Source organism: Ictidomys tridecemlineatus, chromosome 5 (genome assembly GCF_052094955.1).
Source record: "Ictidomys tridecemlineatus isolate mIctTri1 chromosome 5, mIctTri1.hap1, whole genome shotgun sequence".
NCBI classification, from domain to species: domain Eukaryota; kingdom Metazoa; phylum Chordata; class Mammalia; order Rodentia; family Sciuridae; genus Ictidomys; species Ictidomys tridecemlineatus.
Window position 1 is genome coordinate 196,601,867 of NC_135481.1, and position 27,594 is coordinate 196,629,460.

General features: G+C 41.6%; 2 protein-coding genes across 5 annotated transcripts in view; one reads left to right on the forward strand and one right to left on the reverse strand.

Annotated features, from left to right (window-relative positions):
* The window catches only part of Sys1 (SYS1 golgi trafficking protein), a 37,630-nt gene that overhangs the window by 5,722 nt on the left and 4,314 nt on the right, over positions 1-27,594 (reverse strand). Inside the window, exons 4-5 of one of the 4 annotated variants that reach the window (XR_013439892.1) lie at positions 7,945-7,973; positions 2,207-2,283 (exon numbers count right to left, since the gene is read on the reverse strand). The exons of 1 other annotated variant lie outside the window; for it this stretch is intronic. The gene's annotated coding sequence lies outside the window, so the exon portion shown is untranslated. Of the gene's footprint in view, positions 1-2,206; positions 2,284-7,944; positions 7,974-22,286; positions 22,389-27,594 lie in introns of all 4 variants that reach the window. 2 more of the 4 variants (XR_013439893.1, XR_013439894.1) reach the window with 2 other exon arrangements.
* On the forward strand, positions 17,330-21,662 carry Tp53tg5 (TP53 target 5). Its single transcript, XM_040275029.2, has 4 exons — positions 17,330-17,374; positions 17,665-17,739; positions 18,080-18,210; positions 20,064-21,662. The coding sequence occupies exons 1-4, from the start codon at positions 17,330-17,332 to the stop codon at positions 20,596-20,598; spliced, it is 786 nt and encodes a 261-aa protein (XP_040130963.1). The 3' UTR covers positions 20,599-21,662.

Sequence of the window (27,594 nt, forward strand, 5' to 3'; positions counted from 1 at the left end):
AAACTGATTAAAGATATATATATTATAGCTGGGTACAGTGGCATTCTCCTGCAATCTCAGTGACTTACAAGGCTGAGGCAGAAGACTCTCAAGTTTGAGGCCAGCCTCACCAACTAATTAAGAATCTGTCTAAAAAATATTTGTATGTTATACATATGTAGATATATATAGGTATATATAATAAATGCAAAGGTGACCACTAAAATTTTTTAAAGTCTTAATAAGCCAATGATGAACAGATAACATAAAATCATAAAAATGTTATAATGTATAACCATGTGAGTGATAGACATGTTAATTGCTTCACAATAGTAACCATTTTACTATCTACAGGTTGTATACCTTAAGTATATACACAATAAAATTTATTTCAAAAAAAATTAATGACTGTGAAAAAGTAAGTAATTATATAAATAAATATTACATAATAATCAATGTTGGGAGGCATTCTACCTGGGCCTTTTGTGTTCAGTGTGTCTAGCTGAATCTGTTGAGATGCCAAGGTCATCTTTTTCACCTGGGTCCTTGCTCAAAATTGTATAATACAGCTGGAAATTTTGTGAGATGGGAATGTCTTTCCTAGACCAAGGAAGGCTTGCTTATGACTTGGCAAGAAACAGCAAGTTCTTGAGCTATAGCACTCCCCCACGTGTGTACCATGTGTATGTGCCACACATCTGCACCCACTGCACCACCTGAGGCATGCGGGGCCAGGGGAACCCATGCAAGTATTCTGATGTTCATGTTGTCTGTTGTGCTATGAATAATAAACTGCCTCAATGCAATGACACAACATAATCAATCAACCCAAATTTGGTAAAGAAGGTAAAAAGGAAAAAAAAAGCACAGAATGAAAAGATAAAAACAAATAGCAAGATGGACTTGAAGTTTAATCCAAGTGTATTAATAAAAAGACAACCAATTAGAAGAAATTAGATTGGGAAAAAATAAGAGGCAATAATATGCTGTTTATAAGAGCACTTTACACATAAAGAAATATATATGAGTTGAAAGTAAATAGATGGGGGGCTGAGGATGTGGCTCAAGCCGTAGCATGCTTGCCTGGCATGCGCAGGGCGCTGGGTTTGATTCTCAGCACCACATAAAAATAAAATAAAGATATTTAAAAAAAAAAAAAAGAAAGTAAATGGATGGGTGGGCCTGGGGTTGTGGCTCATAGTAGAGCGCTTACTAGGCACCAAGTTCGATTCTCAGCACTGCATATAAATTAAGAAAAAAAATAAAGGCCCATCAACAATTAAAAAATATATATATTTTTTAAAAAGTAAACGGATGAAGGGCTTGGGATGTGGTTGAGGCAAGAACACTTTCCTGGCATATATGAGGCCCTAGGTTCAATTCCCAATACTACAAAAAAAGTACATGGACAGAATAAGATAAATCATACCAATATAGTTAAAGCAGTTGGAGTGGCGATATATATATATATATGTGTGATTATGGGGAGCAGGGGTACTCAGGATTTAGGCCAGTATGCTTTACCACTGAGCAAAATCCCCAGCCCTTTTTAAATTTATTTTTTATTTTGAGATAGGGGCTTGCTAAGTTGCTTAGAGCCCTCACTGATTTGCTAAGATTAGTCTTGAACTTGCGATCCTCCTGTCTCCACCTCCCAAGTCACTGGTATTATAGGTGGCAATGTTAATATCAGACAAGTTCAAAGTCACAATATTAATATCAGACAAAGAAGGTGTCAGAAGAAGGAATATTTCCAGGATGAAGAAGGAAATTATCAAATGATAAATGTTCAGTTCACCAAGAAATCTTAATAATCATAAGTACATACACACCTAATAACAGAGCTTCAAAAAGACAAAGTAAAAACCACTAGACATGAAAAAAGAAATAGAAAAATCCAGAGAATTCAATGCTTAGATAATGCAACACTTTTCTCTCAGTAATCAATAAAACAAGCAGTCTAAAAGAAGAAAACCTTAACAGCATCACTAACTTGTCCTGATTTACATTTTCATAACACTTTGCCCAACAATAGCAGAATAAATCTTCATTTCAACTGCACATTCACATTTAAAGATATCTATCATATTCTGGGTCATAAAAACAACCCTCAACAAATTTAGAAGAATTAAGCAGAGTTAAAATAAAAATAATAACAAAGATATCTGAAAAATACCCCTAGTCCTTAGAAATAAAACATGAGTCAGCCTGGCCTGGTGGCACCTACCTGTAATCCTGGTGACTCAGGAGGTTGAGGTAAGAGGATGGCAAGATCAAAGCCAGTCTCAGCAACTTAGCAAGATTCTGTCTCAAATAAAAAAAAAAAAAGAAAAGAAAAAAGAGCTGAGGATGTGGTTCAATGGTTAAGCACCCCTGGGTTCAATCCCTGGCATCAAAAGAAGAAGAAAGAAAGAAAGAAAACATGAATCAGACAAAGTCCAGAGGGAAATTAGAAAAAAAATATCTTGAATTGAATAAAACTAAAATGCAGCAGTTAGCCCCCAAACAGTTCTCAGTGTTCATTCCCTCTGCAGTTCTCTCCTTTGCTGGGTAACCAACCAATATGGCAGAATTAATGGTATGTTACCTCTAAAATCCAGGCTTTAAAAAGTGCAGCATCTGTCTCAGGTGCGCACTTTATTGCTTGACACTCTAAGGCAAGCAAGCTGCTCTACTGTCAGCAACCCTATAGAGGCCCACATGGCAAGGAACAGAAGCTTCTAGTCACCAGCCAGTGACAATTTAAGGCTTGCCATCATCCAGGAGTGACTCTAAAAACAGTCACCATAAGAACCTTGAGATGACCGCAACCCTGGCAAGTTAGCTTGACTGAAACCTGAGAGAGACTGGAGGCAGAGCCACTACTCAGATAAACCACTTCTGGATACCTGATGCTCAAACACTTTGAGATGCAAAAAAGCAGGTTCTTTTAACCTGCTAAATTTGGGGTTCATTTGTTATGCAGCAATTGACAACAGAGAGATGTTGGTACTGGAGTTGGGTGCTGCTAGTCCCAGTACTCTAAAATGTGTCGTGGCACAGGAACTGGAGAGTGGTCTTTCAGAATAATACAGTGAGCCTCAAGTGCTTGGAAGAAGCTGTAAACACAAGCCTCGGCCTTTGGTACAATTACAGTGGGGACAGGCAGAAAAGCCAGGTAAATACTATAGGAAACTATGTTGAAGCACAAAGTTTAGCAATCCTGTTACCTGCAGTAAAATGGAAAACACAAATGTGCCAACGAATGGGTGATCTAGTAAGGATATTTTCTAGCAAAGCAATGAAGGAGCCACCTGGTTTCTTGCTGCTTATAGTAAAGTGCAGATGGAAAGAGAAACTAAAGCAACAGTTTTCAGAAGACAGAACTATCCCAGGGGAGAGTTGGCAATGTCTGGAGACAGTTTTAGTTGTCAAAGCTGGGGAGGTTGCTACTGCCATCTAATTAGTAGAGGCCAGGGATGCTACTGAACATCCCACCATGCACAGAGGAGCCCCTCTCAAACAACCACCCGTCCCCACTGTACACACACAAAAATGTCCACAGTGCTGAGGTTGAGAAGCTGTGAATTAAAAGGAAGGACTGTTAAACATGAGAGAGCTTCATGGTTTAGAAAATTCCTCCCCAAGAGCAAACAACGGCAAAGTAAGAAAGAGCTTCCTAGCAAAGTTCAAATCCAGGGCACTGCCGGGAAACCCTGTTGGGAATATAACAATTAAATCTTTTGTTAACATCTCAGAAAGATTTAAGGCAGTGCCCCAGAGTAAGATTCAGTCAGTCAAAGAGCTCCAACAAATTTGAAGGACACCCCACAGACCCTCTGAATTGAACAACAGGGATCCTTAGGAAGCCTGAAGGTGTTTGTTGTCACTTGGCCATCTGAGCAGAAACCTAAGGTGGAGAAAGGCTTGTCTCAAGTTAGTGTAAGACAGTGAGGTTCAATAATACCCAAAGTGATCTGCACATTTTTAAAAGGTTTATTATCAGAAAGGGATAATAAATAGGGATAAAGGGATTAAAAGTTAAAAGGAGATTTCTGGTTCTGGACTGGAACATTTATAACCCCCCCAAAAAAAAAGATTGACAAAGAACGAGGAGAGAAGACCCCAATTATGAATATCAGGAATGAAACAGTATATCCTACAGACTCCCCCAGATGTTAAAAGATAAAAAAGGATGATTAGGAACAGCTCTATACACGTCAATTTGACAATTTTGTTGAAAAGGACCAATTCCTTGAAAAGCACAAATTTCCCAAAACTCACCCAGTATGAAATAGGTTATTTAAGTAGCCCCATAACTATGAAAAAAAATGAAACTTATAGTTTTAAAAAAACCCAAACAAGTCTTTTTTAAAAAATTAGTTCTTTTTGGTGGAGAGTATCCTGGGGATTGAACCCAGGGGCACTTTACTACTGAGCTGCATTCCTAGCCCTTTTTTATGTTTTTATTTTGAGGCAGGGTCTTGCTAAGTTGCTTAGGGCCTCTCTTTAATTGCTGAGGCTAGCCTTGAACTTGTGATCCTCCTGCCTCAGCTTCCTTCGTTGCTGGGATTACAGTGTGCACCACCACATGCAGCAACATACAACTCTTGAAAGAAAAATCTTCAGGCCTAGACGGTATCACTAGAGAATTCTTTCCAACTTTTATAGCAGAATTAATGACAACTCTATTCAATGTCTTTCAGAAAACAGAAGAGGAGGGAATACCTCCTAACTTGTTTTTTTTTTTTTTTAAAGAGAGAGTGAGAGAGGGGAGAGAGAGAGGGGAGAGAGAGAGAGAGAGAATTTTTTTTTAATGTTTATTTTTTAGTTCTCAGCGGACACAACATCTTTGGTGATATGTGGTGCTGAGAATCAAACCAGGCCGCACGCATGCCAGGCCAGCGCGCTACCGCTTGAGCCACATCCCCAGCCCACCTCCTAACTTGTTTTATGAGACCAGTATTACCTTGATAGCAAAACCAGTTAAGGCCGTACCAATAGACACATATCATCTAAGTTGTCAAATTTGAGAACATATAGTTGTCCAAAATATTTCTTTATTATCCTATTGATTGTCCATGGGATCAGTAATAATGACTCTTCTTTCATTTCTAATATTAATAATAGATTGTGATTTCTTTCTTTTTTTCTTGGTTACCCTGGCTAAAGGTCTGTTAATTTTATTTATCTTTCAAATAATTTTTGGTTTCACTGATTTTCTCTATTGTCATCCTGTTTTTAATTTCATTGATTTATGTTCTACTTTATTTATTTAGTGACAGGTTCTCACTCTGTTCCCTAGGCGTGGAGTGATCCTTCTTTCTCAGCCTCCCAAGTATCCAGGACTATAGGTGTGCACCACCACACCCAGTTTGCACTACTTTTTTTTTGTACCAGGGATTGAATTCGGGCACTCAACCACTGTGTCACATCCACAACACTATTTTGTATTTTGTTTAGAGACAGGGTCTCACTGAGTTGCTTAGTGCCTCACCATTGCTGAAGTTGGCTTTGAACTTGAGATCCTCCTGCCTCAGCCTCTGGAGCCACTGGATTACAGGCGTAGGCCATCCAGCCAGTCCTCTACTTTTTAATTCTTTATTTTCTTTTTCTTTCTTTAGGCTTAAATTGTTCTTATTTTTTTAATCTCAGAAGGTTGAAAGCTCAGATCAGTTTTAGATCTTTCTTCTTTTCTAACATATATGTATTTAATACCAAATTTCCTCTGAGCATAGTTTATTCTGCATTCTACATATTGGATAAACTATAGTGTCATTTGCATTTAGTTTAAAATATTTAAAAATATCTCTTGCAATTTTTTCTTTGATCTATGTATAATTTAGTGGTGTGGTGTTTAATCTACAAATATCTTGGTTTTTAGTTTGATTCCATTGTGACTTGAGAACATACATTGTATGATTTCTATTCTTTCACATTTGTTCTGGTATATTTTATGGTCCAGAATATGTTCTCTAGAATGTTCCATGTGAGCTTGATAAGAATGTATATTCTGCTATTATTGGTTAAATTACAAATGCCTGTTAGATCAAGTTGATTGGTAGCATCAGGCATCTATATTCTTACTGATTTTCTGCCTGTTTGATTTATCAGTTATAAAGAAGGTTGTTGAAGTCTCCCACTAGAGTAGGATTTCTCTATCTCCCCTGGAACTCTACCAACTTTTGCCACAAACATTTTGGCATAAGGGCTTATGCATGGAAGATTGTTATGTCTTCTAAGAGAATGGATCCCTTTATTATCGTTTAATGACTTTATCCCTACTAATGTTCCTTGTTCTAAAGTCTGCTTTGCAGGGCTGTGGTTGTAGCTCAGTGGTAGCACCCTTACCTAGCATGTGTGAGGCACTAGGTTCGATCCTCAGCAGCACATAAAAATAAATAAGTAAAATAAAGGTATTGTGTCCATGTACAACTAAAAAAAATTTTTTTTTAAGTCTGCTTTCTCTGAGATTAATATAATCACTCCAGGTTTCTTATGATTAGTGTTTAAAGTAGGCTTTTTAGGTAACATATAGTTAGTTGGGTCTTGTTTTTTTTTTTTTTCTTTAGTATTCTCTAACAATCCTGATCTTTTAACTGGTATAGCTAGGCTGCTCTATACAATCTCTTTCACAAAACAGAAGAGGAGAGATACTACTCAACTTATTTTTATGAGGGTTTATGAGGAAACCGCCAGTATTACCTTGATACCAAACCAGTTGAAGGTAGTTCCAAAATAAAATGTAACAAAACACTTTATAGATACATGTCATCCAGGTTGTGGAATTCCAGGGCATAGAGCTGTTCATGTAACTGGCTTAATATTTACCAGGTTTGGAACTTTTCTATTTGCTGCACTTGTTCTTTGGTTCTTTTTTCTTCCTTCCCCCTTTTCTGCCTTTTTCTCTGGTTTCAATTGAGCTTTTTTCCCTCTTAGTACTGGGGATTGAACCCAGGGGCATGTACCTGGGAATTAATCCCCAGCTGTTTTATTTGATTTTTGAGTCAATTCACTAAATTGCTGAGTCTGGCCTTGAACTTGGGATCCAAGTCACTGGGATTACAAGGCATGTGCCACCACCTCACCCAGCTAAAATTGAGCATTTTTTACATAATTCTGTTTTCTCTCTCAGCTTGCAACTACACTTGTTTTTAAAAATTTTAAATGGTTGTCCTAGAGTCTGCAATATACATTTATAACTAATTTAAATCCACTCTTATATAGAACTATGCCATTTCAAAGGTACCATATAACAGGGACCCATAGCCCTCATAAAAATAGCCCACAAAAATCTTCAACAGAATACAGTAGTCTCCTCTTATCTGTGGAGGATGTATTCCAAGACCCCCCCAATGGATGCCTGAAACTGTATATAGACTATATTTTTTCTATACATACATGCCAGTGATAAAGTTTAATTTATAAATTAGGCACGATAAGAGATTAACAATAACTAATAAAATATAACATGCTACAATAAATGTTGTATATCTGTTCTCTCTCTCTCCCCCTCTCTTTTCAAAATAGACAGATCTGAACTGCCAGCATCACAACTCTTGTGCTGTGGGGCCATTATTAAGTAAAATAAGTTACCTGAATACAAGCAATACCAAGATAGTTGATCTTATTGATACCTGAGATGGCTACTAGGTGACTAAGGAACAGAAAACATACACAGTGTAAATATGCTGGACAAAGGGATGATTCATTCTGTGCAGATGGAACCCGAAGGCACCTGGTCTTCATGCTACCAGAATGACTGATAATTTAACTTATTTTTATATTGGAATTTTCCATTTAATATTTTTGTAACACAGTTAAGTTTAGGCTTAAATTGATAACTGAAACCACAGTAAAAAAAGTGAATGGAGAGGGGTGGAGAGGGAACTACTCTATTAGCAAACTGAGTCCAGCAATACATAAAACAAACAACACGAAGTGGAGTTATTCAGGAATGCAAGCCTGGTTGAATATTGCACTCACCTAGCATGTTTGAGGCAATGTGTTCAATCCTCAGCACCACATAAAAATAAAATAAATAAAATTAAGGTATTGTATCCATTTACAACTAAAAAAATATTTTAAAAAACTCAAGAAACTAGGAATAGAGAATTTGAACTTGATAAAGACCACCTACAAAAACCCCCAAAGCTAACATTATACTTAATGGTGAAAGATTGTTTACCCTTAAGAGCAAGAACAAAGCCAGGTACAGTGGTACACATCTGAAACCCCAGTGACTTAGGAGGCTGAAACAGGAGGATCCCAAGTTCAAGGCCAGCCTCAGCATAAACAAGCCCCTCAACAACTAGCAAGGCCCCATCTCAAAAGTAAAAAAGACTAGGGGATGTAGCTCATGGTAAAGGGCCCTGGGTTCAATACCCAGTACCAAATATATGTGCACATGCATGCATGTGTATGTGTATGTGTGTACTCAGATTTATATTTCAAAAACAAGACAAAAATATCTGCTCTCACTACTTTTATTCAACAGAGTATTGGGGGTTTTAACTGCACCGTATGACAAGAAAACAAAAGGTATACAAATTTGAAGAAACATCTATAAATCACATATCTTACAAAGGACTCATATTTGGAATATAAAAAAAACAAACTCTCAAAACTAAATAGTTAAAAAAAAACAGCAAACAAAAATCTAATTGGAAAATGAGCAAAAGACATGAACAGATATTTCACCAAAGGGAATGAAGAGATGGCAAATAAACACATTCAAATATATTCCATGTCAACATTTCCCTAAATGCAAATTAAAGCCGTGACGAGGGCTGGAGTTATGCTCAGTGGTGGAGCACTTACTTCATATGTACAAGGCACTGGGTTCAATTCTCAGTGCCACATAAAAATAAATAAATAAAATAAAGGTATTGTGTCCACCTACAATAAAAAAAAGCTTAAAAAAAAAACATGATGAGATGTTACTACATACCTATTAGACAGCTAAAATAAAAAAATATATAGTGACCATTCTAAAAGCAAGTCAGGATGCGGAGAAGTTATATCACTCATAAATTGCTGGTGGGAATGTCAAATGATATTATAGTCACCCTGGAAAATAGTTTGGCAGTTTCTTGGAAAACTAAACATACATATACCATATGATCCAGCAATCACACGACTTGGCATTTATTTCAGAGAAATGAAAACTGTCAAAATGAAAACTCTCTTCACACAAAACCTTGTGTGTAAATGTCTACAGCAGCTTTATTTGTAATAGCCCTGAGTTGGAAATGATCTAAATGTTCCTCCACAGGTGAATGGTCAAACAAATTGGTGCATCCACACCATGGAGCAGCAAAAAAAGGAACAAGTTTACGTTCTTTGCTAGAAAAGCAGTAAGGCGTCTTTTTCCTTTAAAATGAAATAAAATGAGCAAATCATTTATTCACTTAAGAATTTGGAGGATATAAAGGGCATTATTCTAAATAAAAAATAATCTTGAAAGGTTATATACTATATGATTCCATTCATATTCTTTTTTAAAAAATATTTTTTTAGTTGTAGATGGACACAATACCTTACTTTATTTGTTTATATTTATGTGGTACAGGAGTTTTGGGAGTTTTAACTGCACCGTAGGACAAGAAAAGAAAACAGTGCCTCATGCATGCTAGGCAAGCGCTCTACCACTGAGCCACAGCCCTGTCACTCATATAATATTCCTTTTTTTTTTTAAAGAGGGGGGGGGGGCGAATTTTAATATTTATTTTTTAGTTTTTGGCGGACACAACATCTTTGTTTGTATGTGGTGCTGAGGATCGAACCCGGGCTGCACGCATGCCAGGCAAGTGCGCTACTGCTTGAGCCACATCCCCAGCCCCTCATATAATATTCTTGACATGATAAAATTATACAGAGTGAGGCTGCCAGCGGTTAGCAGTGAGATAAGGAGGGACTGGCTGTGGCTGTAAGCTGCATGAAGGACCCTTGGAATAACAGGACAGTTCTGCATCTTGATTATGGTGGCTATATGAATTGTCAAATGGCTTGGACATAGCACAAAAGGTACGCAAGATGTTACAACTCAAGGAAAATGAGTGAAGGGTACTCAGGACATCTCTTTCTTTCTTTCTTTTTTTTTTAAAGAGAGAGTGTGTGTGTGTGTGTGTGTGTGAGAGAGAGAGAGAGAGAGAGAGAGAGAGAGAGAGAGAGAGAGAGAGAGAGAAAGAGAATTTAAATATTTATTTTTTAGTTATCAGCGGACACAACATCTTTGTTTTTTTGTATGTGGTGCTGAGGATCGCTCCTGGGCCGCACGCATGCCAGGCAAGCGCACTACCGCTTGAGCCACATCCCCAGCCCAGGTCATCTCTTTCTATATTTTTTGGAAACCTTCTGTGATTCTATAATGTTTTTTTGAGTTTATAAATGGGAATAAACTATCAATACATGCAGCAACCTGGATTTCAAGAGCACTATGCTGAAAAAAAAAAAAAAAAAACAATCTCAGAAGTCCTATCCTACAGGAGTCCATTCACAAAATAATCTTTTTGTTGGTTTTGGGTACCAGGGATTGCACTCAGGGGTGATGAACCACTGAGCCATATCCCCAGCCCTTTTATATTTTTTATTTAGAGGTAAGATCTCACTAAGTTTGTTAGGACCTTGCTAAATTGCCAAGGCTGGCTTTGAACTCAGACTCCTCCCACCTCAGCCTCCCAGACACTGGGATTACAGGAATGCACTACCACACCCAGCTCACAAAATAAATTGAAATAAATTATAGAGATGGAGATAATTATCGGTTTCTAGGGATTAGGAGTGGGCTGAGGGGCAGGGGTAGCACAGAGAGATCTTTCTGATGATGGGACACACAAATGAGAGCAAAAGAATAGACACTTTATCAAAGAAGACAACTTTCAAATGAACACATGAATATATGCTCAACACTATTAGTCATTAGGTAAAATGCAAATTGCCAATACTATGAGATACAACTACATATCTACTAGTAAAATCTAATCACCTAACAATACCAAGTGTATTGTATCCAAGGATATGGAACAACTAGTCCTCTCATACATTGCTAGTGGGAATACAAACTAGTGTAGCTCCTTCAGAAAATGGTTTGGCAGTTTCTTAGAAAGTTAAACATATAATTACCATATGACTTAGTAATCCCATTTCTAGGTAGGTATCCAAGTGAAGTAAAAACCTGTACTCCCTCAAAAACCTGTGCACAAATGGGTTTATTAACTTTATTTATAACCACTGAATATGAGAAACTAGCCCAGATATCCTTTAATGATTAAATATATTTATAGAATGAAATACTACGATAAGGAAAGGAGACAAATAATTAACATTCAACATGTGTGAACCTCAAATAAAAGTAATCCCAGTGGACACTTGAAATCCCAGCAGCTCAAGAGGATCAGAGGTTCAAAGCCAGCTTCAGCAATTTAGACAGGCCTGTAAGCAACCTATTGAAATCCTGTCTCAAAAGGCCTGGAGACTTGGCTCAGTGGTTAAGGACCCTTGGGTTCAATCCCTGGTACTGGGGGAAAAAAGAAAGAAAGAACGAAAGTAATCCCAATTCAAAAGGCTACATACTGCATGACTCTGTATGATTTTCTGAAAAAGGCAAATGTTTTCAGGGACTGAAAAACACATCATTTGTTTCCAGGCTGGGCGTGGGAGGAGAGGTTAACTACACAGAGATAACTTGAAGGAACTTAGTGGTGTTATGAAAACATTCTCTCTATTGATTGTTGTGGCTATACAATAATACACATTTGTTTAAAATTATAGAATGGTATATTAAAAAGGGTGTATTTTACTGTATCTAAAATAAAATATACCTCAAAAAACCTAAAGAACAAAAGCACAAACTATGAGAAGCAACAAAAGAGTGGAAACTCATACTCATTAGGATGACTACTATTGAAAAAAAAAAAACCAGAAAATATCAAGTGTGGGTGGGGGTGTGGGGACACTGGAACCCCTGTGCACAGCTGGTGGGAATATAAAATGGATTACCACTGGGGAAAGCAATGTGGTGGTTACTATGAAGTTAAAAACAGCATTACTGGACTGGCTGTATAGTTCCTTGGTACAATGCATGCTTGGCATGTATGGTTCTAGGTTTGATCACACACACACACACACACACACACACACACACACACACACAAATAGAATTACCATATAATCCAACAACTCAACTTCCAGGTATATACTCAAAAGAATTAAATGCAAGGTCTGGAAGAGATATTTGTATATTCATGTTCATAGCAGCATTAGCTAAAAAGTAGAAACAGTTCAAATGTCCTTTGACTGATAGATGTATAAACAAAATGTGGTATATACACAATAGAAATATTACTCAGCCTTAAAAAGAAGGAAATTCTGACATGAGCTACAACATGAAAATTCTCTGAAGACATTATGCTAAGTGAATTAAAATCAGGCCCAAAAAGACAAACACTGACCTAACATGCCTAATGTCCCAGCAACCTGGGAGGCTGAGACAGGAGAATCACAAGTTTGAGGCTACCTTCAATATTTAGCAAGGCCCTAAGTAACTCAGCATGACCCTGTCTGAAAAAATAAAAATGGATGGGATGTGGTTCAGTGGGAAAGCATGCATCTGGGTTTGATCTCCAGTACCAAAAAAATAAATAAAATTAAGAAAAAAAAAAAGGTCACATTGAAGAGCTGGGTGTGCAGTGGCACAGGGCTGTAATCCCAGCAATTTAGGAGGCCAAGGCAAGAGAATCACAAGTTCCAAGCTTTCCTGAGCCATTTAGCAAGATCCTGCCTCAAAATAAAAAATAAAAAGGGTCAGGTATATAGCTCAGAGGTAGAGCACCTCTGACTTCAATCCCCTACTACCCAAAACAAATCATATAACACAAAATTTGCCATCATAACCATTTTAAAAAAATTTTTTTAGTATTTATAGTTTTCGGCAGACACAACATCTTTGTATGTGGTGGTGAGGATCGAACCTGGGCCGCACCCATGCCAGTAGAGAGCGCTACCGCTTGAGCCACATCCCCAGCCCATCATAACCATTTTTGATGTGTGGCATTCTACCACTGAGCTACATTCTCAGCCCCTTCTATTTTTTTTTCCTTTTCTTTCTTTTTTTTTTTTTTTTTTTGAGGGAGAGAGAGAGAGAGGGAGAATTTTTTAATATTATTTTTTAGTTTTCGGCGGACACATCTTTGTTTGTATGTGGTGCTGAGGATCGAACCTGGGCTGCATGCATGCCAGGCAAGCGCTCTATTGTTTGAGCCACATCCCCAGCCCTATTTTTTTTTTTTTTTTAATTTTGAGACAGGGTCTTGCTAAATTGCTGAGGCTGGCCTCAAACTTGTAATCCTCCTGTCTCAGCCTTGAGCCACTGGGATTACAGACTTGTACCACAATGCCCAGCATGTTATGTGTATTTTACCATTTTTTTTAAAGAGTAGAATTTTCTCATGCAAGATCCTTAGATTTAATCCCAAGATTTTCCAGCTGTGCATTACTGGTCATGAATGCTGGTTTTTTTCCCATGTAAATAGAAGAATCAAACAAGATGGACTATGAAAAATTGCTTTTGGGAGCCACTGTGGATGTACAGAATCTGGTCCTTTGTTGATGAGCTGCTTAGGTGGGCACAACTTCAGAAAGGAAGCAAATGGGTGGGCATTGAAAGGTATGTACCAGGTAGAGCCAGTTTGGAAGATAATTTGGTGGTCTTTAGAAAACTAAATATATGATCTAGCAGTTGCACTCCTGGTATTTATCCAAAGGAATCAAAAACATATGTCCACCCAAAAACCTGCACACAGATGTTTACAGCAGCTTTATTCATAATTGTCAAAACTTGGAATCAATCAGGATGTTCTTCAGTAGGTGAAAGATAAACTGTGATAAATCCAGACAATAGAATATTACTAAGCACCAAAATGAGCTGATGAGCCATGAAAAGGCATAGAGAGGCCTGGGACTGAGGCTCAGTGGTAGAGCACTCACCTAGCATGTGTGCGGCCCTGGGTCCAATCCCCAGCACCACATAAAACTAAAATAAACACAATAAAGGTATTGTGTCCACCTACAACTAAAAGTATAAAAAAAAAAGAAGAAAGAAAGAAAAGGCATAGAATAAATTTAAATGCAGATTACTAAGAGAAAAAAGCCAATCCAAAAAGGCTACCTACCGTAGGATTCCAATTATGGGACATTCTGGAAAAGGTAAAACTATGAAGAACTATGTCCCACAGTCTTGGCTTGGTCCGTCACCCTCAAAGGCAGAGCCAAGCACTCCTGTGCCTGTACCCTCTGTCCCTATCAGGGGTGTGGAGTGGTCCCAAACCTTGGTTGGGTGCTGGACCGGCCTACGGAGGCTGGTGCCCGGGATGCTGTTTCTCACAAGCTCTTGGACCCCTCTGATGCAGCCAGCTAGGCACCAGAGCTCCAGAGCCACCACTGTCCTTTGAAGCCTGCCACCATCTGTCCCCAGCCCACTGCAACTTCCTCTTTGCTTTTATCTTCCTCTTGTTGCCACCACCGTTGTCCTCTCCCTCTTTCCTCCACGTCCTGCTCAGATCTCATCTTGTAGGTGAATCTTTCCAGACCACACTTTTTAAAAATACATATTTTTTGTAGTAGATGGCAAAATACTTTATTTTTTTGTGGTGCTGAGGATCAAACCCAGTGCCTCACATGTGCTAGGTAAGCGCTCTGCCAACTGAGCTGCATTCCCAGCCCCTTGACACCACTTTTTAATGCAGCAAACCCTCTACCTTTCCTGCCTTGTCCCCTTCAACCTGTTTACTTTGTTCCAAGCACTTATTTCCATCTGACCTAACAGTGGTGGGCTGGCTCATAAAGGCTCACAAAAGTCAATTGTTACATCTTGAGAAACTCTGCAGGCTAATTGTTAACCATGGCCATCATTAAAAATTAAAGTATGGAAATTTACAATTACATAAATGATATTAAAAATGTGAAAAAAAATCCTCAAACCCATCACTTTCTAACCTTTGTAACCATCTTTTAGAATTTTTTTGAGGGGTGGATACGAGGGAGGGGGCATTAAACTCAAGGGTGCTCTAACACAGAGCCATATCTCTAGCACTTTTTATTTTTTGAGACAGGATCTTGCTAAGTTGCTTAGGGCCTCCCTAAATTATTGAGCCTGACCTTTGAACTTGCAATCCCCCTACCTCAGCTTCCCAAGGCCTGGGATTACAGTCATGTGCATCTTCTGGACCTTATTTATACACAGTAGAAACATAGAGCATCAAATGGCATGCTATAGGGCATTTTGGCCCTATTCTGAGTTTAGTGATATAATAGTGATAGTAAATTTTCTCAGATATTTTTTCTATGTACAATGGAATAGCTTTTTTGTTTAATTTACATTATTAACATTTTTCTTTATTACTTTCCTTTTTCTTTTTTGGTACTGGGGTTTGAATCCAGGGGCATTTTACCACTGATCCTCAACCCAGCCCTTTTAGTTTTATTTAAAATTTTTTTTTAGCAAACTTTGTTTTTTGTTTCTGTTGTTTGTTTTTGTCATTATGGCACTGGGGATCAAACCCATGGCCTTGTGTATGCTAGGCAAACACTCTACCACTGAGGTTCACCCTAGTCCCTCAACTGGTAACTTTAAATCAAATGTGATAGGAGTATTGATATCACAGAAATAGGTAAGCATGACAAATTGGCTTTTAATTTATTGTTGAATGGACGAGGGTTGGCATGGATCAAATCCATGACTGTTCTTGCAAATAAAGTTTTATTATAATACCGACATGCCCATTCACTACTTATTACATATGGCTGCTTTTGCTCTGTAACAACAGAATTGAGCAGTTGAGTTTGGGGCCATAACTCTGTGGCCCCCAAATCCTAACATATTTATAGAAGAAAATATTATTGACTGAGGTCTAGCCTTAAGAAAGTAATGGAGAAGCTGGGTGTGGTGCCCAGGCCTATGATAAGAACTTGGGAGGCTGAGATTGGAGAATCACAAGTTCAAAGGCAGCCTCAGCAATTTAGGAAGACCCTAAGCAACTTAGTAAGACCCTGTCTCAAAATAGAAAATAAAAAGAGCTGTGGATGTGGCTCAGTAGTTAAGTGCCTGTGGGTTCAATCCCTAGCACCAAAAAAGAAAAAGAAAAAAAAAGAAAAGAAAAATAAATTAAAAAGTAATGGAGAAGTCAGGCATGGTGGTGCAGGCCTATAATTCTAGGAACTTGGGAGGCTAAGATAGGAAGATTGCAATTCCAAGGCCAGCCTCAGCAATTTAGGAAGGCCCTAAGCAACTTATCTAGATCCTATCTCAAAATAAAAAGAAAACTAAAAGGGCTGGGTTGAGGATCAGTGTTAAAGTGTCCCTGGATTCAAACCTCAGTACCAAAAAAGAAAAAGAAATAGAGAAAATGTTAATAATATAAATTAAACAAAAAACAAAAAAAAAAGAAAGAAAAACTATTCCATTGTACCTAGAAAAAAAATCTGAGACAATAAACCTCAATATTAAAAGACTATGATCTAAGCCAGGTATGTTGGCACATTCCTTAATCTCAGTGACCCTGGAGGCTGAAGAAAGAGGATCCCAAGTTCAAAGCCCGCCTCAGCATTAGCAAGACCCTGAGCAATTTAGGAAGACTTGTCTTAAAATAAAAAATAAAAAGGGCTGGGGGATGTGGCTCAGTGGTTAAGTGCCCCTGGGGTCAGTCCCTGGTACCAAAAATAAAATCTAAAATGTATAATAAACACACAACCACATATATTTTGTTTCAATGGGTAAATAATGAAACATTATGCTCATACACATTGTTTTGTTTTTCCTCCACTAGAAAGTATACTCCTTGAGAGTATGAATTTCTTTTATTCCAGAACTTAAAAAAGCGCCTGGCATGTAGCAAGTGCCGTCAACACAAGTGACACAATAGAATAGATGAGCATGATTTGAGAAGCCAGGTTTCCTGAGCTGTGAGACCTTAGTCAGGTTTCCAGCTCCACCATCACTGAGCTGTAAATTTTTGAGCCATTTTGAACCTTTTTGAACCCTGGCCTCCTCATTTAAAAAGAGGGGATAATCCTCTTACCTCGCAGGGAGGTTATGATCACGTATGCAGCTGCCTGTCCCCTACTGTGTGTGTTTCTCCACAGATGGGAGTTTCCTTCTCATCCTCCACCCTCTACTCCTGCCCTCCACACAAACTCCCTGGAGACCCAGCCCTGTTGCTGTCACATTCAGTGATGTCACAGCTCCCCTGCCTGGGAGCTCCAGCACCAGCATCTGATGCTGGCTTGAGTGCTGTCTGAACTTCGAGGGGCAGGGCACAGACAGTGCCTGGCACCAGTCTTGCTCCTTCAGTCTTTGAGGCCTCACAGCGCCAGCATGAGTCCATCAGCAAAGGGGCCCAAGAACAAAGTGGTTTCCAAGGTCAGACTTCGGACTGGACCCTGGAGTTAGCCCCTAGAAGGGGCCTTAACAGAGTCCAGGCATACCAAGGACAGGGACCTTCCAGCCTAGGGGGAAGGGAAGGTGAAGGATGAAGGGAGATCTAGAGAGTTAAAATGGTCTCCCCAGTTCTGCTCCCAAACCAGGGTGACAAAACTGCCAGTCTGGGGCTGATCAAACCACATTTGGTCAAATGGAGAGGCATAATGGAGGCATTCGGGGGACTCCTCCTGCACTAGCTGACTCTCTCTCTCTCTCTCCCCCTCCCTCAGATGCAAGATGAGAAACTACAAGACAAGATAAGTCAGCCTGTCTGCAAAACAATTGAGCGGAACCGACTTAAAATGGTGAGAGCTCATTCTGACCCCAGTTTAAGGGAGCTTGATTCCAGGTGCAGAGCTGCTCCTGCTTGCCAGGCCACATGCCCCAGAGGAGTCAGCAGACCCAGTCCTGAGCTGAGAATGACCCAGAGGCAGAGCACGGGAAGGCTATCCAAGGAGAGCTGAAGCTTCTGTTTCTCTGGTTTCTTTCTTTTTTTTTTAATATTTTTTAAATTGTTGATGGACCTTTATTTTATTTATATGTGGTGCTGAGATTCGAACCCAAGGCCTCACACATGCCAGGCAAGCACTCTACCACTGATCCACGATCCCAGCCCCTGTTTCTCTGGTTTCTTGCCCCCAACAGGTATTAAGAAATTTGTCACTCTTGAAGCTACTCAAGAGCTCCAACCGCAGGATCCAAGAACTGCATAGCCTAGCAAGACGGTGTTGGAATTCAGTGCTCAGAGTTCCGAAGATGCTCCGTATTTCCTCTGGGTGAGCCCATGTTACCCTCACCGTGGACCCAATAGCTGTCGTTACTTGGAACAGGGGTGTGCTAAAGAAAATAGAGAATAGGTCTATTTAAAGAAAATAGAGAATAGGTCTATTTTTCTCAAAGGCTCCCTAAGACAGGAATTTATTATACCTGTTTTACTACTGATGGGGACTGAGACTCAAGAGATGAAGTGACTTAGCTCACTTAGCTGAACTGAAGAGTGGAAGAGCTAGGATTTGAAGTCATTCCTTTCTGATATTGAAGCTATGGCCATAACACTGCTGTAGTCATCCAATTATGAACCTAAGCACGACCTGCAGCACTGAGTGGGTGGGGTCACTCTTCCTCTCCCTCCCATTAACCCAGCCCAGAGATTCACCTGCAGACTGGCCCCAGAAGTCTGAGGATTAGTATATCTTGGTGAGGCTCAGTTTCCTCATAAGTCACATCAGAATATTAAGAAAGCTAACATTAGGTGCCTGCTAAGTACCTAACACCAGCTACTGTGCTAAGCACTACACAAGTATTTGCCCATTTAGTTTATTCTTCCCAAGAATCCTAATAGGTACACAGAATTATCTCAGCTTTACAAATAAAGCCGAGGTTAAATTTCTCACCCTAGTTCCATAGTTGGTAAGAGGAAGGAGCAGATTCTGAACCCTCATTTGTCTGACTCCAAAGCCTCTGCTCTACAAGCTACTCTGCTACTTCACTGCCTCATACTTAGCAGAAGTCTCATGAGGATTCTGGGCCTGACAGTGGGCCTCCAATTAACAGCATCCATTACATCACCAGTATTGCTGCTATCTCGAGCCTGCCTCTCCACATGGTGACAATGGGCTATGATAGGGCTTTACAGGGGTCCAGTCTATTAGACACCCTGGGGATTAAGTCCTCCTCTGGGGTCCTCTGATTTGGCCTCCTAGACGCAGGCAACTAGGAAGTATAGAATCAGAAGCATCACAGTTTCCCAACTTTCTTTATTTATTATTTTGGTATTATTATTGTTGTTAATTATTATTATTTTGGTACTAGGGATGAACCTCCAGTCCCTTTTAAAAAAAATTTTTTTTTTTAGTTGTAGATGGACACAATAATTTTATTTTATTATTTTTATGTGGCGCTGAGCCCAATGCCTCACAGGTACCAGGCAAGTGCCCTACCCCTGAGCCCCACTCCTTTTTATTTTTTTATTTTGAGACAGGGTCTCGCTAAATTGTTTGGGGCCTCCCTAAGTTGCTGAGGCTGGCCTTGAATTTTCAGTTCCCTGCCTCAGCCTCCTCAGTAGCTAGAATTATAGGCATGTGCCACCATGCCTGCTTCCCAACTTTTTTTAAAGCAGTGGAACCTCTCCAATATCAATCCCCAGCCCGAACTATATTTTTGTTAGGGAATATCCTGCCCTCATCCTGTCCTCACCCTGGGGCAGTGAGGGCCTTGGAAACACCTCCTCAGAACCCTAATGTTTCTTGAGACATGATCTGAAAACAAAACAAAACAAAAACAACAACAACAACAATGAAAAACACCCTCTGGACTGTTCACCCTCTCAACTGAAATCCAGAGGCAGAATCCTAACCTGGTGGTCGACGCACATCATGTATTCCTAGATGTTGTAACTACTTGTTGTGCCTTCTGCCTTCCCAGCCTCTCCCATCCCTCTGCCAATACATAACCACGCCCTGTCACTAGGCACAGGCCTTTGGGTGATGGACAAGTTCCTTTTCAGCCCCTCTCTAGCTTTCTTTCTCAACAGGATCCCCTGAGTTGGCTGCATAGCAACCTCCTCAGGACAGGGCCAGGAAACCAGAGCCTGTCCTGCTCTGCTGACAGCCTTTTCTCTCTCTGCCAGAGACAGTGTCTGCAATGAAGTGAAAAAGAATAACGAAAAACTCCAGGAAGCTAGATTCCTTGAGAAGACACTGGAGAATAAGAAAGAAGAGTCTACGGAGGAATCTAAGGAGACAAGGGCCGAAGACTGGAAGCCCGAGATAGCATCAGAGAAAAGGAACAAGGAAAAGGAGCCAACTGTAACAGTGCCACTAGATCAGGTGGAGCCTGAGGTCCCAAGGACATCGAGGAGTCAAGGCTTGAACACTGGAACACGGGGGAAGCAACCATCTACTGGGAGCCGTAGAGTCATCTTCCTGAAAACCCACTACCACAGAAGTCCTATGGGGGACATGAAGCAGTTGGATACAGGTGGCCAGAATATCTGGTTTGAGGGGCTGCCCAGACGAATCCACCTCCCAGGGCCCCGCGTCATGTGCAGACCCTCTAGCCTGCGCTGGGTCAAGCGCTGCTGTACCCGCTTTTGCTCTGCATCACTTGAGGTGCCTATGTACCATTCATACAAGGTGGGTGTGACAGGGAGGTGCACACCCTGAGCCAGACGCAGAGTCCTAGAGTCAGTAGGCTCAGGATCCTAAGGTTTTTTAAATTTTTGGTGTGCTACTGGGGATTAAATCCTGGGTGCTCTAACACAGAGCTACATCCCCAGCCCTTTATTTTTATTTGAGAAGGAGTTAAGTTGCCCAGGCTGGACTGAAACTTGTGATCTCCTCCCTTAGTCTAAATTGCTGGGATTACAGGCATGCAGCACTGGGCCCAGCCTCAATCTTAATTTTTTTTTTTTTTTTTGCAATGGGGACTCACTGTTGCTCAGGCTGGTCTCAAACTCAATGGGCTCAAGCATTCCTCCTGCCTCAGCCTCCCAAGTGCTGGACCTACAGGCATGTGCCACCATGCCCAGTTGGGATCCCAAGTCTTAAGGACAGTGACTGGCAGGGCTGGGAGGCTCTGTCTCTATTGCCAGAGAGGGGGAAGCCATTGACCAAGCCAAACATCAGGATAATGGCAGGACTTAGGTTTCTCAGAATGCAACTAGGGGCTCTGGGGAAAGAAAGACACTGAAAGTGTAGGCTCCAAGGTGGGTCATCTTGTTGCCAGGAGGCCTTGGGATGGCCTAGAATTGCTGTGGCTCTCAGTCTCATAGAGGTTTAAATGAACCAGTTTATGGAGGAACGTAGCCAGATTGGGCTTTGCTGCATCCCATCCCCGATCCTACCAAATCAACCCTCCATTTGTTTGATTTTTTTCATGCTTCAAATGAAATTTACTCTAAGTTCCTTAGCAAAATAATACTAAGAAAAAAGAGAAGAAAGTAAAAGGAAATAAAAAGAAAATAGGAAGAACACATTACTTCAATCCCTCCTAGGAATCAATGAGGCCCCATTGAAAGAAGGGGACCATTAGCTATGGCGGTCCAGCTAAAGGAAGGCTTCCCCTTCAGCAAAACCAGCATCTCCAACTTGTCCCTGTGCCCTCTTACCAAGCAACAGCGCCCTCTAGGGGCGATCTTAGCACCTAACACTGAGGTCTCTGTGCACGCAGGTGGAGTGACCCGATGGGAGCCTGATGTGTGAGGAAAGGGCGGAGATCGCGCAATCAGCTGGACGGGAGGGTTGGGCGGGCAAATTTTCGAGTCTACAAATAAAATCTTCCACATGGCACCGAAAAATGCTGACGCTGGCTCCGCCAGTTCATGCGAGGTTGGGAGGATGGAGGAAAAAAGGCCCTTGGTGAAGGTGGCCAAAGGAGTGTGTGTCACTACTTCTGGACCCCCAAAGCCCAGCCCCAAGTTCCTAAGGTCAGTCTAGAGCTGCGGGTTGCACCCCTCCCCTCCCCCTCCCCCTCCCCTCTGCGAGTGGGTCTCCTGAGCGCAGCACTCTTCTCTATGAAGTCAGAGCAGGACATTTGCCGTGGGCTTCCTGGGCCCAAGGTGCCTCACAATGGCTCTGCAAGCTGGAGGAAACCTTGGCGCCCAGACAGAAAAAGGGACTTGCTCCGACTCACTCAGCTAGGAAGTGGCAGAAGGCTGCTCCCATTCCATTTTCCCAAACCAGTGGGAAGGTGCAGAAAGAAGGCCTGGAAGTCACGGGGCAGTGAAGCAGTTCCAGCATCTAGTCCATAACACCCCTGATTACCAGTGCATTCGCGTCCAGAAAGGCTGGACCTCCATATATGGCCCACCTGGGTCACAACAGAAAACACCAGGTAGACAGGGAGTTGGTACCCATCTCTGCTGCTCCAGTGACATGGCAAGTCCGTCCTTGAATCCAAGCCGTGTCGAATCCATCTGGTGGGCGTCGCCCTCTGTTGATAGGAGCCAAAGGATCTGGGGAAAGGGAAGCCCAGGGAGTTTTTTTTTCTCCAAAAGCTATAATCTTCCATATTCCCAGGAGGCACACTATGCAGGGAGGGTGCCTCCCAGAGAGGACCGCAGCCGACAAGAGACGCGGAACCCTGCCGGGAGAAGACAGAGCAGTTCCCTTTGGAAAAGAGTGACCTATGGGAGGGCTCCCCGCTTAACCCCCTTGCTAGCGCCCCTCCTCTCAACAAGTGCTCAGCTGGGCGACTGGGTCTCTGTGGATCTGGAATCTGGGACCCGTGGCCCAGCCTGAACAGCTCAGCCTGAGTTGGCGCCTCTGTTGCAGGCTTCCTACCTCCCAATGAGATCTAAGCATAGCACCCCGTTACAGGGCATACCCCACCCCCACCCTACCCCTGCAACTTCCCGCGCAACCTCTTCTGGCTCAGCTTTACTCCAGCCCATTCCATCAGTAGTCTGCACTTCTGTTCCCAGCGTCCACCATCAATCCCATCAACCTTGGAAAATAACCTTTACTCAATCTTTCTTCCCAGGCACCTGATCCATCAACCTCTGAATGAATTTTAGGATTGAGCTGCCATCAGTGGGCAGTCAGGGCACCAAGCACCCAAACAGAAATTCCAAACCCTTTCTGCTCCTCCCCTTTTCCTACATAGCCTAGGGGACCCCAGGTAGAAGCCTAAGTGGGGAAATAGGGTGGACCTAGGCAATACTGGCAACTCTCACTTTGCTCCACAGAAAGCAGTTGGTCCCCACCTGCCCAAGAAGAGCCACCCAGCACAGGGGAGCCTGTGTGCTGAGGGCGGGATCCAGCATGGCCAGGAGAGCAAAACCTGCAAGTCCTGGGGAAGAGTAACTCCCAGCAGCAGTGTACCTGCCAGCCTTACCCCCACCTCCCCTGGCATTTATGCCTCTGACAACCTGCTTCTCACAATCCCACAGTTGGGATCTCCCCACCACAACCCTCTTATTTAACCACTTTAGTCTGAGGCTCTTCTGAGTTCTGTGAGATCCTGATTTGGGAAGGAAGATATCTCACAAATGGTTCCCAAACAGTTAACCAGGACAGGAGGGAAAACTAAATTTTTGAATCTAAACTTATATTGATGTTTAATAAGTCACATGAGCTTTCAGAGACTATTTCATCTGTTTTTAAAATAGGGATACTAATATCCATTTCAGAGGGTCTTAAGTGGATCAGGCTTAGGTAGGTAAAGCCAGCTTGAATAGGTATTGACCTATTCAAGTTGAATACCTATTCAACTTGAATAGGTCAATACATGAAGCCAGGTATTGAACCAAATGTTAGGCCTCTCCCCAACTTTCTCCCGGGCCCTTTACCATAATGAACCCTGAGGCTAGTACTGACCCTTTGTCTTGCTTTCAAGCATCTTACTTGTCAGCTTTTAGAGAACTAGATGATTGTTAACAAGCCAAACTTATGTTCACATTCACAACATTTTGCTAAAGTGGCATCTGGATTCCAATACTGTCCCAATTATTTGGACCAGGTAAGTTCAAACAACTGAAATGTGAAGAGGATGAGGCCTTTGAGGCAGACATGGCTCGTTTGTGGGGTTTATTTTGTTTTGTTTTTTTGCAGATGGACAGCATGCTTTATTTTTAGGTGGTGCTGAGGATCAAACCCAGTGCCTCACATGTGCTAAGCAAGCACTCTGCCACTGAGCTACAGCTGCAGCCCCTGTTGGGGAAAGCTGTTTACTCCCTAATCTTCAAATGTTGCCTGCAAAATGCAGGGAATGGTGGTGCCTGTTTCATTAGATTAAACAGGAATATAAATTAACCACTTGCAGGGTATGGCACAAACAGCTCAATACTTGGTGATGGCACCTATATATCACAGACAAGCCAGCCACCTATCTAACATTAGATAACACAGGCTCAGAAGAAAGTCTTGTCCACTTATGTAAAATGGAGAGGTAAGCAATAGCCTACTAATTACAAATCCATGGATTCAACTGTAGTCCAAAATTACTTGGGGAAAAACACAATACTGGGTTCATACAGAAAATGTACAGATCCTTCCCTATAGTATAACAACAATTTACATAACATTTACATTGTATTAGGAATTGTAAGTACTCTGGAGATGATTTAAAGTATACAACAGGAGGAATGTAGTTTATGTGCAAATAATATGCTATTTTCCCCTTTATTTTTTTTTACTGAGCCATTTTGTAAAAGAGATGAACATCTTCAGAATTTGATAACCTTGGGGATCCTAAAACCAATCTCCCATGGACACTGAGGGATGACTACAATTAACCCTCGTTTTACAAATGAGGAAACTGAGGTAGTGTGAGAGGTTGGGTGTCTTACCCAAGATCTCACAGCTATTAATGAGGATTCCAGGACTTAACCCTGCACTCCACTGCTGCTCTTTAAAGTCTTCCAGCACTGGATCCTTATAACACCGACTTGCCCAGGCAGAGGCAGGACATGGCTTAGCTTCCTTGAGCAAGATGTGGCTTCTAAACCCTCAGGCTCTTCTGGTACCCTGAGTCCACCCCTACTCCTCCTGCTCTGGGTTCCCAGAAGCCCGCCCCAGAGTATCTGTGGTCCCTGTGCTACAGGTACAGGGAGATATTTCATACCTGATTGCTGACTGCTCTCTCCTCCATAAGCCTCTGATCTGGTAGTCAGAGGAAGGAGACCAAGAAACTCAACTTCTAGGACAGCCTGTTTGAGCTATGTACCACCAGAACTTAGGGACACCTGGAGCTTCCCACCAATCTCCACTCCCAGATATGTTTTGACTACCATCCTGGCTCCCATTTGACTCAGATTTGGACAGGGTTGCCTACAGCAAGGGGTTAGAGGTGCCCTCTGAGCCAGACATCACTTTCTCCTTTCCCATCCTCCTTCAGAGTTATAAACTATTCTAAGCAATTATGCAACAGTCCACTTTTCTCTCTGAATGGTTAGAAAGTAGAAAGTCATGATTATCAACTTGAAATAGGAGGGAGATAGCTTTGTGACCTCGGTACTATCCTTTATAATTTGGAAATAAAGACATTTTCTACATTTCTAGAACCACTTGGGAAACTTCTGGCCATATTTAGTACACTGCCTATCAGTTTTTTCTTAGAAAGTAATGTTTACAAAGCACTATTCATCCTCAGTATTTAAAACAATGGGATGGTGAGGTATGCTTATAAGGTGATTGTTTAACCAATCAAAATGATGCTTAATAATGTTACTACCAGAGCCCAAATCCTGATACTGCCAGCTCCTAAAATGTAACCCTGTGTAAATTCTTAACAGTCTCCTCATACATAAGATACAGATGATAATATTTCCTACTTTAGAGGGTTGTTGGGAAGATTGAGAAAGGAGACATCGCCCTTAGCTCACTCCTGAATACCTATTAAGTACTTAATACATTATTCAGATGACAAACATATCACTGCCTTGCTCAGTCCTCTGGAACTTAGTTCCAGAAATTGTTTTTTGTTACTTACAATTGTAAAACTCTTTTAAGGTGACTTTGTTTTTGTTTTTGTTTTTTTTGGGGGGGAGGCCTAGGGATGGAACCCAGAGACTCACACCTTCTAGATGCTCTCCCACTGAGCTTCATACCCAGCCATTTTTTTTTTCTTAAAATCTCATTAAGTTGCCCAAGCTGGCCTTAAAAACTTGCAGTCCTTCTGCCTCAGCCTCCAGAGTAGCTGGGATTACAGGCATGTACCACTGTGTCTGGCTTAAAGTCACATATTTTTGATCCCTGTCACTCAACTTGGTTACAATATTCTTGAGAGGGGGACTGGTTCTCCTGATTTGGGGCATTTTCCAAGTTAAAGTAGCACTCAAGAGACAAAGACATGTCATCACAGAAGATATGCAGAAAAAAAGTGGCACCAGTCCTCAAAGGAAATCCTAAAGAGGTGGTCCAACCATAGCGGCAGCAACAGCCACCACAGCTCATCAAGGGAGAGAGCTGCCACATGGGGTGTGTCTGAAGCCCTTCAAAAAGTTAGTCACATGCCTGTAGAATTTGTGGTCTCTAGAGGGAAATCCACCAATCCCTGGTCTTACTTCCTGGACTCTGCAGCCAGGATTACTATGCCCCAGTAACAAGCTGCTTCCATCCACTTTGGCCACAGCACTCTGAGTTCTTGAGCTGCCTCATTCTAGCACTTTCCCAGCTTCCACCCAAGCATGTTTGCCCCTGTAAGGTTTGGTTCCCTACACAAGGCTCAGAGCCAGGAGGCTAGAAAGGCTCCTAGAGAAACAAAACTTTTCTACGTAACTCTAATACTAAAAGCTAAACCCTGACAGCTTTCTTGGGCAAAATCCAGAGAAATCAAAGAACACTGATGGTTTCAGTGCAGAAATGGTGTTGCTCTGTTGCACATGTTCAGAAATCAGCAGCAAGAGGGGGTGGGGGGAAGTCCCAAGAGTCATGGCAATTAACCAGAGGCATAGTAAAAGGAATATAGGTGTGGGAGGTGGGGACATGGAGTGAGGCAGAGTTCCCTGCATGTTTCATATTTTAACCAATTGGAGGAATAACCTGAAGGTCCAGGAAAGGATAAGGTAACTTAACAATTCTTTGTAGATCCTTTGCCTAGCTATTCATCTATCTCAGTTCCAACCACGCATTACAAAGGAAGTACAGACGGAACCATGGAAAATACTGTATTTCTGTACACAGGAAGGAGAGCTGCAAGCCCCTCACAGGAAATTCTACCCCAAAGAAAAATCTTAGCAGCAAATTTTTATCTGCCTCAGCACTATCAGCATAGCCTGGGCTGGAAAGTTGGGCTTCCTAAAGCTGGGCACCCACCATGCCCTTCCCACCAGAGAATTCCAAATAATACAGGAAAAAGGAACTCTTGCCAGTACCGAGATCCAGTAGGAGCTTGGGAACCTGATCATTCCTAGAGAGCAGGCAGTGACCCCAAATATGAGAGTTAGACTGGAAGTGATGATGGGATTCTTCTCTGGGTCCTATGACTGCTTTGAGGAAGGCTGGCATCAGGGTGGGGACCCAGGAGTGGGAACTTGAAGGAAATTAATCATGGGTTCTTGGGTGCACACATGTATGTGTGTAACAGGGCACAGGCTTTGCATTCTCCTTGCGCTTGATGTCTGCGTCTGCCGCCCTCTCCCTGACAGTAGCATAGTACTTTGCACTAGATCTCTTTCTGTGGCTATGGCTCCAGAAATCTGTTGCTCTAAAAAGAATCAC